Raw genomic sequence first — 15,400 nt, 5'->3', positions numbered from 1 at the left:
ACTTTAAATGATTTTTAACAACTGGGAACACCACCAAATTAGAAAATATTTTAGTTTTAGTGAGAAAACTCATGCAACAATTCTATATTTAGGGATTTTTTCTCAAGAAATGCATGAATAACTGTGCAAAGATATATGTAGAGGTTGTTCATTGCTGTATTGTTTACAATAGGAAAATATTTAGTAAGTACTTGAACTATATAAAGTACAATATACTCTTGTGTTAGAATATCATGCAACCATCAAAAAGATTTTAATAGCCTTGCATAGTGTCAGGGAAAATGTCCATTGCATATTTCAAACACATACACACACACACACACTCACCCCACCAAATCCTGCACACACAGCAATATACATGTACCTATACATTGCAAACATTCTGCATGCTTGGTACAAAGTCTAAAAATTATATCAAACTTCTAATATTGGGATTGAAAATGGAAGAGAGATTTTTCTCTTTACACTTTAAAAACATTTGAATTATTTTTACAGTGAAAATATTTGGCAGAAAAAAAGATGTTTGGTGAGCTTTACTGCATTGAAAGTGGGCATAAACATTGAATGTAAACCCTGGTTTACTGTAATTTTATATAATACCTCCAGAAAAATCATTTAGCAAAATCTTAAGAATGTTTATATATTTGACCCCATGATCCATTTCAAGGAGTCTCCCTTAAGTAAAAAATTCTGAATTATGAAGATGATTCATATAAAAAGTGTTTGATAGGGTTATGTATCATAACAAAAAAATGGAAAAAATGTACTAGGTAACCTAAATGAGCTCATCAGTGAGAGTACATCTACACAAATAAAAATTATGATGACTTCATAGTAACATGTACCCATGATGTTGTGATGGTAAGGTGGTTAAAATTTTATTTGTAGTATTAAATTATTATCTAGCTATAGAAACTTACAGAAGTAAGACTAAATATGCATATGGCAGATGGGAAAATGCCAAAACCTTAATAATGGCTATGTTTTTTTGTGTGAGAGGTTAGTTTTTTTTTTGTTATTAATTTTGCTGTCTGTCTTCTATAATGATCAGATTTACTTCTACAATGAGTTTAAAAGACTATTTATCAAAGTACTAGTACGTTCATATCCAATAGAAAAAACACTAGTATTGTCAGATTACTTGGCGACTGGAAAACAAAATCAATCAATGAGGGAAATTTGAAAAGCATTCGCCCTTTAGGGAAGTAGGTGATTCCAATGGTGGAACCACCTGGTCAAGGGTCAGTGGCCTGGACTCTGTCTGAAATTTGGCTTCTAACTGAAGGGGCAGGGAATGGCTTGGCTCGCCCACCGTGATTAAGTATCATGAATTATGAAGGGAATGCCCAAGATAATATCATAAAGATATCTCTCTTTAAGCTTAAGATGAGGAAATAAAGAGTCATATTTGCTTTTGAATAGGATGGTATTTTATTCTCTATCTCACAAAAAGTTAAGTTTATGGTTTTCCTGGGTTTGTGACTTTATGCAAATGACATCTTGTATTGGTTTTTAGCTACACGCGGTATGGTAGAAACGACATAATATTTTGTTTAGAGATTCATCTGTATGTAGTAAAACCACAAAGCATAGCAAGCAAAGGATAAACACGAAGTGATGGTGTTGACTTCTGGGTTCAGAAGGGGCCCCAGGCGATGAAGTTAAGAGGAACACACAGGGGCTTGAAGATATTAGTAACATAGGCGGGGAACACACCCGTATTTAGTTATTTTATTTTACAGGTTATATAAGACACTACATATTTTTCTATCTATAGATATTTCATAATGGAAGTGCAAAGCATTTCTTTGTGTTAAAAGGTTAAGATTACGTTAAAATTTGAAACCTAATCAGAAGAAACTTTGCAAACTAGGAGGCCCTCTAGTGCCCAAATCGGGTAAGCACAGTTAATATCTAAAGTTTTGTTAACACCGTCCACCCATAATCTCATTTCTTTAAAAACAGAAATTGATAGCAAGATGAGGTAGAATGGCATGCTGAAGTTACTCAAGTGAAATGGTGTGTTCTACATCAAATTTGTGAGCTCTTCTGTCTCTTTGAGGAATGACCCAAAACAATAAACTTCAATTCTTTAGCAAGAATGCTCATAAAACATTTCAAAATTCAAGAGAAATAGTATTAAATTTGTATGCCTGCTGAATATTTTTTAAGTGGTTTTATCCCTAAATCCTTTATTTAAAACTTTTAGAATTACTACTTTTAATAGCAGTCATTTCTTTGCAGAGTTTATGGAACAATCACACCAACCAGTCCTTCCTCAGGATTCAGCTCAAATACCACACAGCCTCCATTGTGAATTGTGTCTCTCTGTGCAACTGAACTTTGAAAACACTGAGCCAACTTTTCAGGAGACTTATTTTATTCCATTTTCTATGATAATTATTTGTGTACAGAGTTTATCTACACTTCAGATTTTTAAGCTAGGTGAGGGGGGCAAAGTCTAGATTAGCACCTTCTTAGCCCAGTACCTGGGACATTTTACCTGCATTTTTTTCTTTCCTTTTGGTGGAATTAAATAGACATTTAGATGAGATGAGTTACATGGCTATATTTTAAAACCAAAGTTCATTTTGAAACAAATTGTTATGGTTTGGCCAAGTAGTCAGAAGAATTAGTCAGAATATATGACATAGGAAAATTCAAAATGATGGTAAGATATAGTATATTGCATTTAGCCACAGCAGAATATGGCTGCAGGAGAGCTGATGTGAACTTTAACTTGTTTGCCTCATGGGCATAACTGATGTTTTTAAAAAATAGATATCAACTAACAATGACACTACTGCCATGATTCACACTACAGCCTTGCATGAAATCTTCTGAAAGTTTATCAGTCATTATGGAAGCTGATACCATAATATCTATGACTTTTGGCAACTCAGTGGCATAATAAAAAGAGCTCAGGACTTACATTTCATATATATATACCAAGGTTCCCAGGGTAGTCAGTGACCAAAACTGAAATCTCCTTTGTGACTAACTACAGTTCTCTCAGAAATTAGATGTCTTTTTTCTTAAGTGATGTTCCATAGCAGGCCCTTTTTTATTCCTTCATTTATAATAAAGTCCATCAGCCCATAGTAAAGTAAGGGGAATAATTATGCTTGAAACTCACTGACTTGTGTTGGTATAAAGAATTTTCGAGCTCCGAGGCTTGGCCACAGACGTGGTGTCTCCAGCGGGGTTGTCAATGTCATCAGCGTTTGTGGACTGTACGCAGCCACTGTTGGGGTGGCAAGAAAAGATGACATGTTTCTTTATAAGAAACAGAAGAAATAGGTAAACAGGGTCCTAAGTTTCAAAGGAAATCTTACTTGCTAAAATAGATCAAACACTGAAAATGAAAAAAAAAAATTAACCAGAAGGATGAAACAATTTGCCTTTAAGAAAGGGGATTTTCCCTTATTTGGAGTAAGAGCTGCCAGGCACTTGTGAACTTAAGTTTGGGACAGAACGAAAGTAACAGCTGGTTTGTGTTTTTGAGCAAAGCAACTGGCTGTTTCTGCAGTCCTGGGACAGCTCCTCCGTCAGAGACTGGGAAGAGACCCGGGGAGGCTGAGGCGGGTGCGTGCCGGCACTACCACGGCTGCTGGGAAGATGGAAACCTACACAGCGCCCTGGGTCCTGGACAACCAGCGGTGCACCTTCAGGAGCCTGAGAGATGGCTGAGTGACATCCGTCAGAGTGTCCTCGAGGCACTTCAGAGCCACTAGTACCAACCTTAGTCAACTGCTGTAGAGCAGAAGAGGCAACAGTAAAGCAGGACAAAGGTGACAGGCCCAGACACCTCCATTTTCTTGGATTTACTTGGTTCTAAGGTACTGCAATCTGCATGCTAATATCCCCCCCAAATTCATATGTTGAAATCCTAATGCCCAAAGATGATTCCATGAGGAGGTAGAGGTATTAGGAGCTGGGAGGTACTTTAGGGCACAACGTGGGGCCCTCAGGAATGACAGTAAGGGTCTTGTCAAAGTCTCCCACATGGGGTCCCTTCCCATGTCCAGGAGAGGATAGAAGTCTGTGACCCACAAGAGGGCCCTTGATGACCACACTGGCATACAGATCTAGGACCTCCAGCCCCCAGAACAACGTGACAACTATAGAATAAGGAATGACAGGTGTGGTGAATGGGAGTATGGTCATAATGTTCGTACACTATGTGAAGTACAGTATATATCAGCTCTAAGTGGCCTGCGGCAAGTTAAAGATGTCTATTGTAATCTCTGAAGCAACAACTAAAATGTAATAAATAGCTGTACAGTTAAAGAGCCAAGTAATGACTTAAATTGAAATTCTAAAAGAAGTCCATACATTTAAATAATTCAAAGAAGGCAATAAAAGATGATCAGAGGAGCAGAAATATAGAGGAAAACAAAAAACAATAATAAAATGGTGCATCTAACCCAAATACATCAATAGTTGCATTAAATGTTAGTATACTAAGCATTCCAATTAAAAAGCAGAGCTTATTAGAATGGATAAGAAGGGAAGATGCTATCTCAAAAGGTATGCTTTCAATATAAAGATACAAATAAGCTGAAAGTAAGTGAAGGAAAATATATCAGGTGCATATGATATGTTTACTACAATCATGCTGGAACATAAAACAAGTCTTTATACATTTGAAAGTATTGAAGTGATTCCATATGTGCTCTCCATCCACCGCAGTTAAATTAAATATACATAACGATAGGATGCCTAGGATGATAAAATGCCTATTGTCTATAAGCCACCCCGCATGTAGTATTTTGTTTTAACAGCCTGAACAGACTGAAAGGTGGGTTGTGCAAAATGATGGCCAAAGCTCAGCTCTGCCATGCCTGGAAAGCCGGGGTTAAATGGGGAAAAGCAAGAGGATTGCTGTGCTTCAGTGTGAGCGGGTGCGCCTCATCTTCCTCATCAAGTGTAGAAGCCTTTCTGGTTGACAACACCCAATGTTAGCAGCACCCAAGGTATTTTATTTCACAAAATAACCAATTTGGGAAAACAGAAAAATACTGCTCCCCCCTTCCTTTCTTTTATCAAAATCTTTAACAAACCTGTGTGGAAACTGCTGACATTAAACAGGCACTGTGCTAAGAAAACATTAGAACCCTGTTAGAAAGCGTAAGGTACCTTAAAAGGTGAGTTATAAACACTAGTGGGCTGAAAGCAACTACAATTTAGATGTAAATCTAGTAATTTCTAAAACATTAAGGAAAACATTACTTACGTATAGAGAGGAATGTATTTGCTTCTAGAACTTGGACTCACACTTAGAAAAAAGAGAAAGGGCAATTGTTATTGATACTAACTTAATAAACATCAAATTGCCACAGTAGTTCTCTTATCAATTGTTATTGATACTAGCTTAATAAACATCAAATTGCCACAGTAGTAAAAATGAGTCTTTAGTCATAGGAATTGGCCTCCAAGAGTTTTTCATTTAAAACAGAAACGATTTAAAGATGTAGCTTTAAGTGAAAACCAAAAGCAGAACTCCAAACTCTCAGGGACGTATGTGTCTGTTGACTCATGGTTCAGTCCTATTGCGAATCCCTCCTCTTAGGATTCTTGCTGTGTACTTCCTTAGTGATTAGACATGCAATAGTTGGCTTAACCGAGTGGGCGCATTTTCTTAGGCACACAGAATTTTTACTTCTAAGTGGCCCATATTGACATCCAAGTCTAATAGTCCACAGCACAGATGGAGCAGCTATGGCACCAATTTCAGTGACTTACACAAAATGCAGTTATTTACAACGCTGCAAGGAGCTCTGGCCCTAGAATCAGCCATTTCTCCAAGGACCTCAGAATTTCTTTTATTGGAGAATGGACTTAAAAACCAACATCTGGGTGCTAAATGTGCCTGTCGCTACTGGTGTGGCCTTGTTTCTTGGCCCTCTCCAGGGACAGAGCTAGGAATGTACAGATGCATGGGAACCCACAGAGGCCCACATATCTACATATGTCTCTGCAGCTACCATCTGTATAAATATTGAAATAAACTTGAATTCACAGGATGTCTGCCACTCTACTCCGGAAGCCACAGTTCATCCTTAGGCTTTCTCTCTTACTTGTAATTTCTTTCTCTGACAGCGTGAAACCTACCTCCCATTAAATACCAGGTGTGCTTGTCATTCAAACCTAGCACACATGTAAGATGTTTTAGAATTGGCAACCCATTTCCCTGTGAGAAACACATTTACCAACTAGAGTAAACTGCTCATATACAGTTCTTCGTCTTTAACCTTACACTGTTTGGTCAAAATTCTGTATCTAAATTTATTAGAGTCCAAATTTATTCAGGAGCACTCCTTTTCTCCCCATCCACCTAAGTGCAGTTATGTCACTTATTTGTAACACAAATTCTTGTTCCAGTTGGGATTCCCTCCTGGAATTCCCTAATATCCTGGTAAGCTTTATTGTTTATTTTTTACTTTGCATTCAATTAAGTTCATTCTTTGTGGCATATAGTTCTGTGGTTTGACAAACGCAGTCATGCAGCTGACACCAGAGAACTGTACAGCCCACTTCCACCAGCCTAAATGTTCCCTTTAAAGGCTCTTTCTGTTCAGCTCATTCCCCCTCCCCCAACTCACGGCAAGCACTGGTATCTTCCCATTCCCCGTAGTTTTGCCTTTTCCATAATATTATATAAATGGAATCATACAATATGTGACCTTCTGGCTCTAGATGCTCTCACTGAGCAAAATGCATTTGAGATTCATACTGCTGTATGTTGTCTTTTTGACTACCGAGTAGCATTCGTTTGCATGGGTGTTCTCTAGCATGTTTGTCCAATGTATGCTTTTCCATTCACCTGTTGAAAGATATCCTGATGGTTTCTAGCTTTGAAGATTATTGATAAAGGTGTCATTAACATTCACTTGCTGGATTCTGTGTGAGTTCTTGGGACCAGTGTTGTCATGGCTTGAGGTGAGTGGGACCCTCAGGAGTTCTGAGATGTGGCAGTTCTGATGAAGGCATAGGGCTTCTAATTCATTGGATGATTTATCATTTTAAAAAATTGTCCCATAAAACTGGAATAAAAATTCTATCAACTGGGTAATCTATTTGCTATTTTACCACAAGAATGTAAACAATTTTTTTCATGAGCACTCACAAAATATTAAGCATTAGCACCAATAATTTATATATTTATTCTAAACAGGTATTTCAATGGGATTATCAGTCATTTCAGCTTGCTGTATATACAAGAATCTTATTTCATTTGTTTTCAACATTATTACCATTAAGTTTATTCATTGGAATCTCTTATTTGTACTGAAAAGTTTTACACATTTGGCAAAAACATCTTTTAAAAAATCTTTATAAAAAATTTTACACATTATTTTTAGAATGTGGGTCAAAAAAAATCTAAGTTTCCTGACAAGACCCAATATTTTTCTCAATATTATCACTATTTACAATTCCAAACCTAAGTTATGATTTTTCTTATTTCTACTTCATTATTCTTTTTTCTTGCAGTAACAACAAAAATTCTTCTTAGGAGAACAGTTTTTGCTGGTTGTTTTGAAGTTGTACAGTGGTCAAAGATCTGAAAAATCTTACCTTTGATATCATTTTTCCATGATTGAAATTTACCAAAACTTTCATTTGTTTTGCTGATTAAGGCTAAAAATCTTCTTTACTTAGCAATTTATTGTGGATTAGGTAAATATAAAATTAAATGTACAAGATTAACGCTTCCATTGAGGTGATGATTAAATTGACTATCATCAAACCAAAAATTCAGATGAAACTCCTGGAAACAAAAGATGGAATGACCTCATCGCGGACAGCATGTTTTTCTTATACATTGTCTGTCCCACACTTTTCCTCATAACCAGCTGTGCTATTTGTTGCAAAATACAATTATTGGCTTAAAGTCCCATGTGATTCATTCTGATATTTTGTATTTTATTTAATTTTTATAAAATACTGGTTATAAAATACTCACAACTGATGGGTTGCAACTCACCACTGATGGCTACAAGTCACTCACTAAACTACTTAGTGGAGTCTACTTTGTTGAACTAGACCAGGGTAATTGCTTAATCATGTTGAGAAATGGAGTCCTAGCTCACATCATAAGTAAGAGTCGATTTCAAGTGGTTTAAAGACATAAATGTGAAAAAGAGAACTTTAAATTTTTAGGAAAAATAGTAAGTAAAGGGGATAAAACTTTATTACTTCTGGTTACGGAAAGATATTTATATTAAAATCTCCAAAAATATAACAAGACATGGAGAAGAATGTTGATAAATTCAGTTTTATTAAAATTCAAAACTTCAGTTCAGGAATGGATGCTGTAAGATATAAAGGTCACAGACTAAAGAGAAATACTTTGATGCATATTATTACCAATAAGGGGTTTTTATCCAGAAAAATAATCATAAAAGTTTCAATGGTCAATAAGTAAATGACCAATAATCAAAGTGCAAAAGGGCAAAATAGATGAACAGCTAAGTTTTAGATGTGAACACACAAGTCATAACTTTAAAAATTATTATTAGTGATCAGGTAAATATGAGTTAAAATTATAACAAAGTATAATAAAGACTGGAATTTTTTTAACTTGAAAAATCCAAATATTGGCCACAATGTGCAGTTTGGGGAACTAAAGTACTGCCAGTAGTTGAGTCCATTGGTAAAACTCATATGGAGAAGGATGTGACAATATCTAGACTGTAAGAAGTGCACGCTTCTTGGTGCAGAAATTGTGGATACAAGTATGTATAGAGAAATGCCAGAAATCTTTTAATACTCTGGAGCATGAAGATAAGGGGACATTATTTCCAACTGTAATAAAAAACAGAAAAAAAATTAAATTATGAGAATGGATAAATAAATTGTTGTGTATCCACTGAGTGGAAGATGATATAGCAGGGAGAATGAAGTCTTAAAGATACCGAAGCCATCATATATGAGTCTCACAAGCACAATACTGAACAAAAATGTTGAGTTGTATAAACAGAGGTATGACATCTCCTATATTGAGTTTATAAACATGGCATGCAATACCATATCTTGGTTAAGAATAAGACACATACTTTAAAGGATTAAAGGGATGAATGAAAATGTGAAACGTCAAATGGAGAATAGTGGTGATCTATGTGGAAGGAACATGTGCTTAGGGAGAAGCACACGGGGGCTTCTACTGTGTTGGTAATGGTTTATTTCTCAAGCTGGGAAGTAGATACACAGATTATATCATATTCAGATTGTATATATTGAAATATTGAAAACTGATTTAATAAATAAAAAGAAATGATGACCTGGATTGTGAGTTGTAGTGAGAACAAAAGTAAAGAGACAAAACTGACATTTTTCAAAGGCAGAAACACTAAGTTCTTTTAAACTAAATGTACATAATCACATCTGTGAAAGGGTTTGTAATGAAACCATACTTTCTAGTAGCAGTAGAACACAAAATAACTATATGATACAAGAGTTGATAAAAAATTATAATCCTGTGGAGTCCATGGGTTTTGCAATGTTATAATTATTCATATCAAATTGTTTATAAAGTAATTCCTTATTTTTAAATGTTGCTGTATATTGAATAGTCTATATTTTAAAGGGGGTTAAGAGAAAATAAGAAAAAGCAGCAACCTGAGAGATTGAACTGGAATTTGTATTCAGTCATAGGGATGGAAGTCTGAGGGCCTCTGGAATGCTCTCGAGAAATATGCTTCTCACCCCTCTCCTTAACCCATGGGCTAGAACAATGAGGCTTAATCATAAATATATGATGGTGAAATTCTAGTAATGAGAATATAAAGAGATAAAACTTACAAATTAACTGGTTTAACTGGTGCCACAAAAGATCTTGTCTGAAATCTGTCCCAGAGTCCACCAACCATCTAAAATCATCATCAAAATCAATGACACATCACATGAACATGTTACTGTACTCTCTAGTAAATAAGCTCCAATTACTGTAATCTCTAGTGTATCAGCCCCATACTCTGAACAGTCCTCTCTGCATCCTAGGCAAGCCCGGGCTCCAATGAAAGGTACCCCAAGCATCCTCAGCACCTCCGGGTTTGTTCCAGAGCCATTCCTGGTCTCTGCCTGCTCTTAGACCCTCCATTGCAGTTTGTTTTCTCATAGCTGGAATCTGCCTCATTACCCACCTTCTTTGGACTGAAACCCTTGTGAAAGGCCTGATTTTGTTTTACCCCAGAGACCGTGCTCTCTTGGATCCACCTCGCCCACTCTGCAGGCCCAGGCTAATCCCAAAAGATTGAGGGGATCAATGTGAGCTCAGAGCAGGGACATCTAATCCAGTGTTACCAAGTCAAAAGTGAGGTCTAACATAAGACCTGAAAGATTCTCTGGATTTAACCCAGAAAAAAAATACAGTGCTGAAGGCAGTGGAATGCTGTTTGGAAAAGACATGGCCTGAGAAAGAGCATGGCTGATTTGGGGACTTGAGGAAGGTCTAGCATAAAATGTGATAGAAGAGATACAGTGTGGGAGTGATGTGTGGCTGGTGGGGTGGACAGGCAAGGGGGAGAGGAAGAGGAAATGGGGTTGAGGAGGGGTTGGGAAAATAACAGAGAATTGGGGACATATCCTGTTAAAGGAGTATGGGCTTTATAAAATGTGATAGGTTTTAATCAGCAGAAAAACATGGAGAGATACAGATGTCAGGAAAAGTAGTGTGTATACAATAGTCCATGGGATGAATTCTTGATGTTCAGAAGTGAAATGAATGGAGATCTCTATGGACAACTAGGAATGCTTTGTTTTACTAGATAAGAGCTCTTTAATTCATGGATTTTCCCATTTTGGCTCAGAACATGCAAAGGTGAATTCTAGATTAAATTTCAAGATCTGTTTTCAGAATAGGTTTTCTGGTGGAATCATAATCATTCCTCCATGTTTTCTTCATTATTTACTCCTTCTTTTGCAATGTTTAAAATAGACACAGTCTTAGCAAATGACTTTTGAGAAAGAGGGAGTCTTTAAATAAAATTTTAAAAAATTCAGTATAGGCAATATTAAACTATTTGAGGTCACTGGTGACTTTCATGATTATGGCACTTTCAATTCCATAAATGTATATATCTACTTGTTCTTCTCACAGTAAAATAAGTATAATTGTGACTTATAGTTTTGCAGTTCAATTCAGTAATAAATGAACTATTGCAAAAATACAAATTCATATGGCAAAAAGGGCTTGTGCACAGGCAATTAAGGTCCCAAATCACTGACCTGAGTTACTGCTGGCAGCCTTTCATACCTCTTTAGTGTAAAACACTGTGAGACAAGATCAGCAGCTTTTTCCACTGTTGTTTCTTCTGGATCAAGTTTTGGTGGTAGCATCTTGTCCCAAGGAACAACTTCATAAGCTCTATGAAATCATTAAATAATCACATTTTATGAAAGATATGTATTCAATTGATATAGTTCATGACAATGGCAACTGTGGCAGGCAAAATTCTAAGGTGAACCCAGGGTTTCCTGCCCCTTGGTGTACATGCCATATTTAGTCACCTCCCCTCAGGTGAGAGCAGAGCAAAGGAAGATGGGAGGATATCCCCTGTGTGATCTTGGGCAACTTCATGTGCTAAATGGATTATGCACCTGTAGTTAAGTTCCCTAATCAGTTGAATTTGCATTGATCAAAACGCAGCTGTTCTAAGTGGGTGTGACCTAAACAGGTGAGCCCTAAAAAGAGACAAAAACATCAGTAGATGCTCTCCAGCTGTCCTTAAAGAGACAAGTCACATGAGCCCTACAGGTGCTACAAACTGAATTCTTCCAACAGTCCTCAGAAGATGAGGACCCAGCCTCATCTGACACCTTTATTCCAGCCTGAGAAACCCTGAGCCTTAATCCCACCTGCGGCATGCCTGGACTTCTGGCCCATACAACTGTGAGATAATAAGGGTGTGGTTTAAAGCTGATAAATTTGTGGTAATCTGTTACATGGTAGTAGAAAACGAATGCATATACTTATATATATCTTACAGATGACAAAGAAAAAAATTCATTTGACCTTTGTAGCAGGGCAGGAAGATCATTAGTTTACAAATAAGTGAAGTATTGCTTAGAGAATTGAATTTGTTTCTTTAAGGTCACTCAGCCAATGGATGGTCAAAGTCAGGACTCAAATCCAGATTATTACCTCTGAAGAATTAGCAGCATTCCCCTTTTCTATACCAATGCAACCAAATAATAAAAGTTATGAGCATGGGACAAAGATTCCAGCCATCTTGTGTGTGTTTGTGTGCGTGTGTGTACAAAATCTGCCCATCTTACTTGACCACTTACATGATGTAAAATAGGTCACCACTCCCTCCTCCCTGAAACACTTTGTTAACGTTGCCTTGCAATCACTTCATAGCAGGCTTTGAGCCATGGCACCAACTTATTTCTCTCTCTAGCCCAGACCTCTCTCCTAAACTCCAGTTCCACATGCTCCATCACTTGACATGGCTACTTGGATGTCTAATGAACATCTTTCTATTCAGCAAGTTTAAAATCAGCTTCTTATCTTTCCCTCATCACCTGCTCTACCTGCCTTCACCACATAAAGTAATGGTAACTTCAGCCCATCCTGCTGCAGGGTCTGAAGCCTTTGGATAATTCTTGATTCCACTGTCTTTCTGACTCATTACCTCAAATCTGGAAATTGTGTTGGCATTATTTTCAACTATATCCAGAAGAATAATCCACGCATGCAATTATTGCATAAACCTTCCTACCATCCCCTCTGAGCCAAACTTATCTCTGACTTGGATGAAGCCATAACCTCCTAGCTGGCCTCTCAGTCTCTCTCCTCATCCTGTCTGCTCTGAACAGAGCAGGCAACACCATGTTTTGATATACAATCTGGTCCTACCACTTCTTTGCTAAACCCTCTGTTCCTTCAGAGCAAAAGCCCTGGTGTTTACAGATGCTGAAAGCACCCACAAGACCTGGGTCCTGAGCACTGCCTGCATGTTGCCACCTCTGCTTTTCCTTACTCCCACTCTCTTACTTTGCTCCAGGAACCCTGTCCTCCTGTCCTCCGAGGACATTCCAAGCACACTTCTGACGTACGGCTTGCATTCTATATTCCCATTACCTGGATAATAGTCACTTCATGTATACGCATGTTGCTCCCTTACCTCTTCTGAGCTTCTACTCTAATCTCATCACTGAAGGAGGCCTACCTAGAGCACCTATTCATTAGTGAAGCCCATTAGCTCACACACAGAACATGCCTGATCTTACACTCTTCTACTTTTTCCTTTTATCTTTTCCTAGACTCTTCACCTTAGAAGATATGATTCATTCTATGTATCATGTTTGTTGCTTATTATCCATAGCCCTTAAGAGATTTCTGCTTTATTCATGATGAATTTCAGAGCATAAACATATAATAGCTACTCTGTATGTTTTCTTAAAGAGTAAATGAACATCCAAGCATTCTCTAACCTTGTTTTCTATGACCTTGTAGTCTTATCTCCTCCCTCTCTATTTCCTTTCTGTTTTGGACTTTTTTCTTCCATAAAATATAGGCTTTCTTTAAGACTCTTCCTTGACCTATTTATTTTTGTAATCAATGTAACTAAAAATTGGTGGTCTCTAAATTATTCATATAATACAAGATAATATGAATAGGAGATTGGATTAAAGATGGTGGCATAAGAGGAGAGACAGAGGCTTCCTCCTAAAGATGAATACTATTGGAAAATATAGTTGGCATGTCTAATCCTGAGAGAGCAACAGGGAAGAGGACGGCATCAGACTGCACACACCTGGAGAAAAGAGCAGACCTCAGCGAAGGGAGTAACATACCAGAGCTGTGGCTCCACGGGACCTGAGCCCCTCCCCCACCCCAGCGGGAGGAAGACAAATGGAGCAGGGAGGGAGTGGAAGGCTTCAGACTGCTGAATACCCAGCTCCGAGGTCTGCTCTGGGAGCACAAACCTACATTTCATGGTGCTTTCATGAGACTCGCATGACTACCGGGTTGGAAAGATAATACAGGCAGAGTTCCTGGGGAGACTGGGATTCCGGCTGCTTGTGGAAAGCAGGGATCCATATCTGGCTGCTCTGGGACAAAAACTTATACCTGTGTGACTGGCCCACTGGCTCAGGCAGTGGAGACAGGCACAGCAGCCAGGAGGCGGGGAACAGCTCTTTCCTACCCCCAGGTACCAGTACCGCTCCCCTGCGACCCCTGACATTGCTTCAGGGGCTCAGCAGCTCCAGAATACAGCTTCTGGGCACTAGAGGGTGCCATACACAAACATGAAATGCCAAAGAAACCTTGTCCAGAGTAAAATTGTTAATACAACTCCTGAGAAAGATTTAAATGATATGGATCACATGACTCTTCCTGAAAGGGAGTTCAAAATAAAAATAATCAACATCCTAATGGAGGTACAGAAAGACATCCAAGAACTCAGGAATGAATTCAGGTCAGAGATCCAATCATTGAAGAGCACAATGGAGGGTATTAAAAGCAGGTTGGATACGGTGGAGGAGACAATAAATGAAATAGAAACTAGAGAAGAGGAATACAAAGAAGCTGAGGCACAGAGAGAAAAAAGGATCTCTAAGAATGAAAGAATATTGAGAGAACTGTGTGACCAATCCAAGTGGAATGATATACACATTATAGGGGTACCAGAAGAAGAAGAGAGAGAGAAAGGGATAGAAAGTGTCTTTGAGTAGGTAGTTGCTGAAAACTTCCCCAATCTGGGGAAGGAGAGTCTCCCAGGCCATGGAGATCCACAGATCTCCCAACACAAGGGACCCAAGGAAGACAATACCATGACACCACATAGTAATTAAAATGGGGAAGATCAAGGATAAAGACAGACTGGTAAAAGCAGCCAGAGACAGAAATAAGACCACATACAAAGGAAAGCCCATCAGGCTAACATCAGACTTCTCAGCAGAAACCTTACAGGCCAGAAGGGAGTGGCATGATGTATTTAATGCCATGAAGCAGAAGGGCCTGGAATCAAGATTACTTTATCTGCCAAGATTATCACTTAAATTTGAAGGAGGGATTAAACAATTTCCAGATAAGCAAAAGCTGAGAGAATTTACCTCCCATAAACCATCTCTACAGTCTATTTTGGAGGGAATGCTATAGATGGAAGAGTTCCTAAGGTTGAATAGCTGTCACCAGAGGTAATAAAACCAGAGTAAAGAAAGAAGAACTAATTACAAAGCAAATGCAAAATTAAATTAACTATCCCTAAAGTCAATCAAGGGATAGACAAAAAGTACAGAATTTGATAACTAATGTATAAAGAAAGAAGGAGGAAGAAAAAGGAGGAGAAATAGAAAAGAACCTTTAGATTGTGTTTGTAACAGCATACTAAGTGAGTTAAGTTTAGACTCTTAGATAGTAAGGAAAGTAACCTGGAACCTTCAGTAA

At 37.9% G+C, this 15,400-nt stretch overlaps 1 protein-coding gene across 1 annotated transcript in view; it reads right to left on the bottom strand.

Annotated features, from left to right (window-relative positions):
* SPMIP7 (sperm microtubule inner protein 7) overlaps positions 1-15,400 on the bottom strand; it is a 54,822-nt gene that overhangs the window by 10,890 nt on the left and 28,532 nt on the right. The window contains exons 4-7 of the mRNA XM_017680444.3: positions 11,230-11,368; positions 9,805-9,872; positions 5,237-5,278; positions 3,137-3,244 (exon numbers count right to left, since the gene is read on the bottom strand). Coding sequence (XP_017535933.3) covers positions 3,137-3,244; positions 5,237-5,278; positions 9,805-9,872; positions 11,230-11,368 — 357 coding nt within the window. The remainder of the gene's footprint in view (positions 1-3,136; positions 3,245-5,236; positions 5,279-9,804; positions 9,873-11,229; positions 11,369-15,400) is intronic.

This window comes from Manis javanica, chromosome 6 (assembly GCF_040802235.1).
Source record: "Manis javanica isolate MJ-LG chromosome 6, MJ_LKY, whole genome shotgun sequence".
In the NCBI taxonomy this organism is placed as follows: Eukaryota; Metazoa; Chordata; class Mammalia; order Pholidota; family Manidae; genus Manis; species Manis javanica.
The sequence above is the reverse complement of the archived record's forward strand: the minus strand, read 5'-3'. Positions and strand labels throughout refer to the sequence as shown.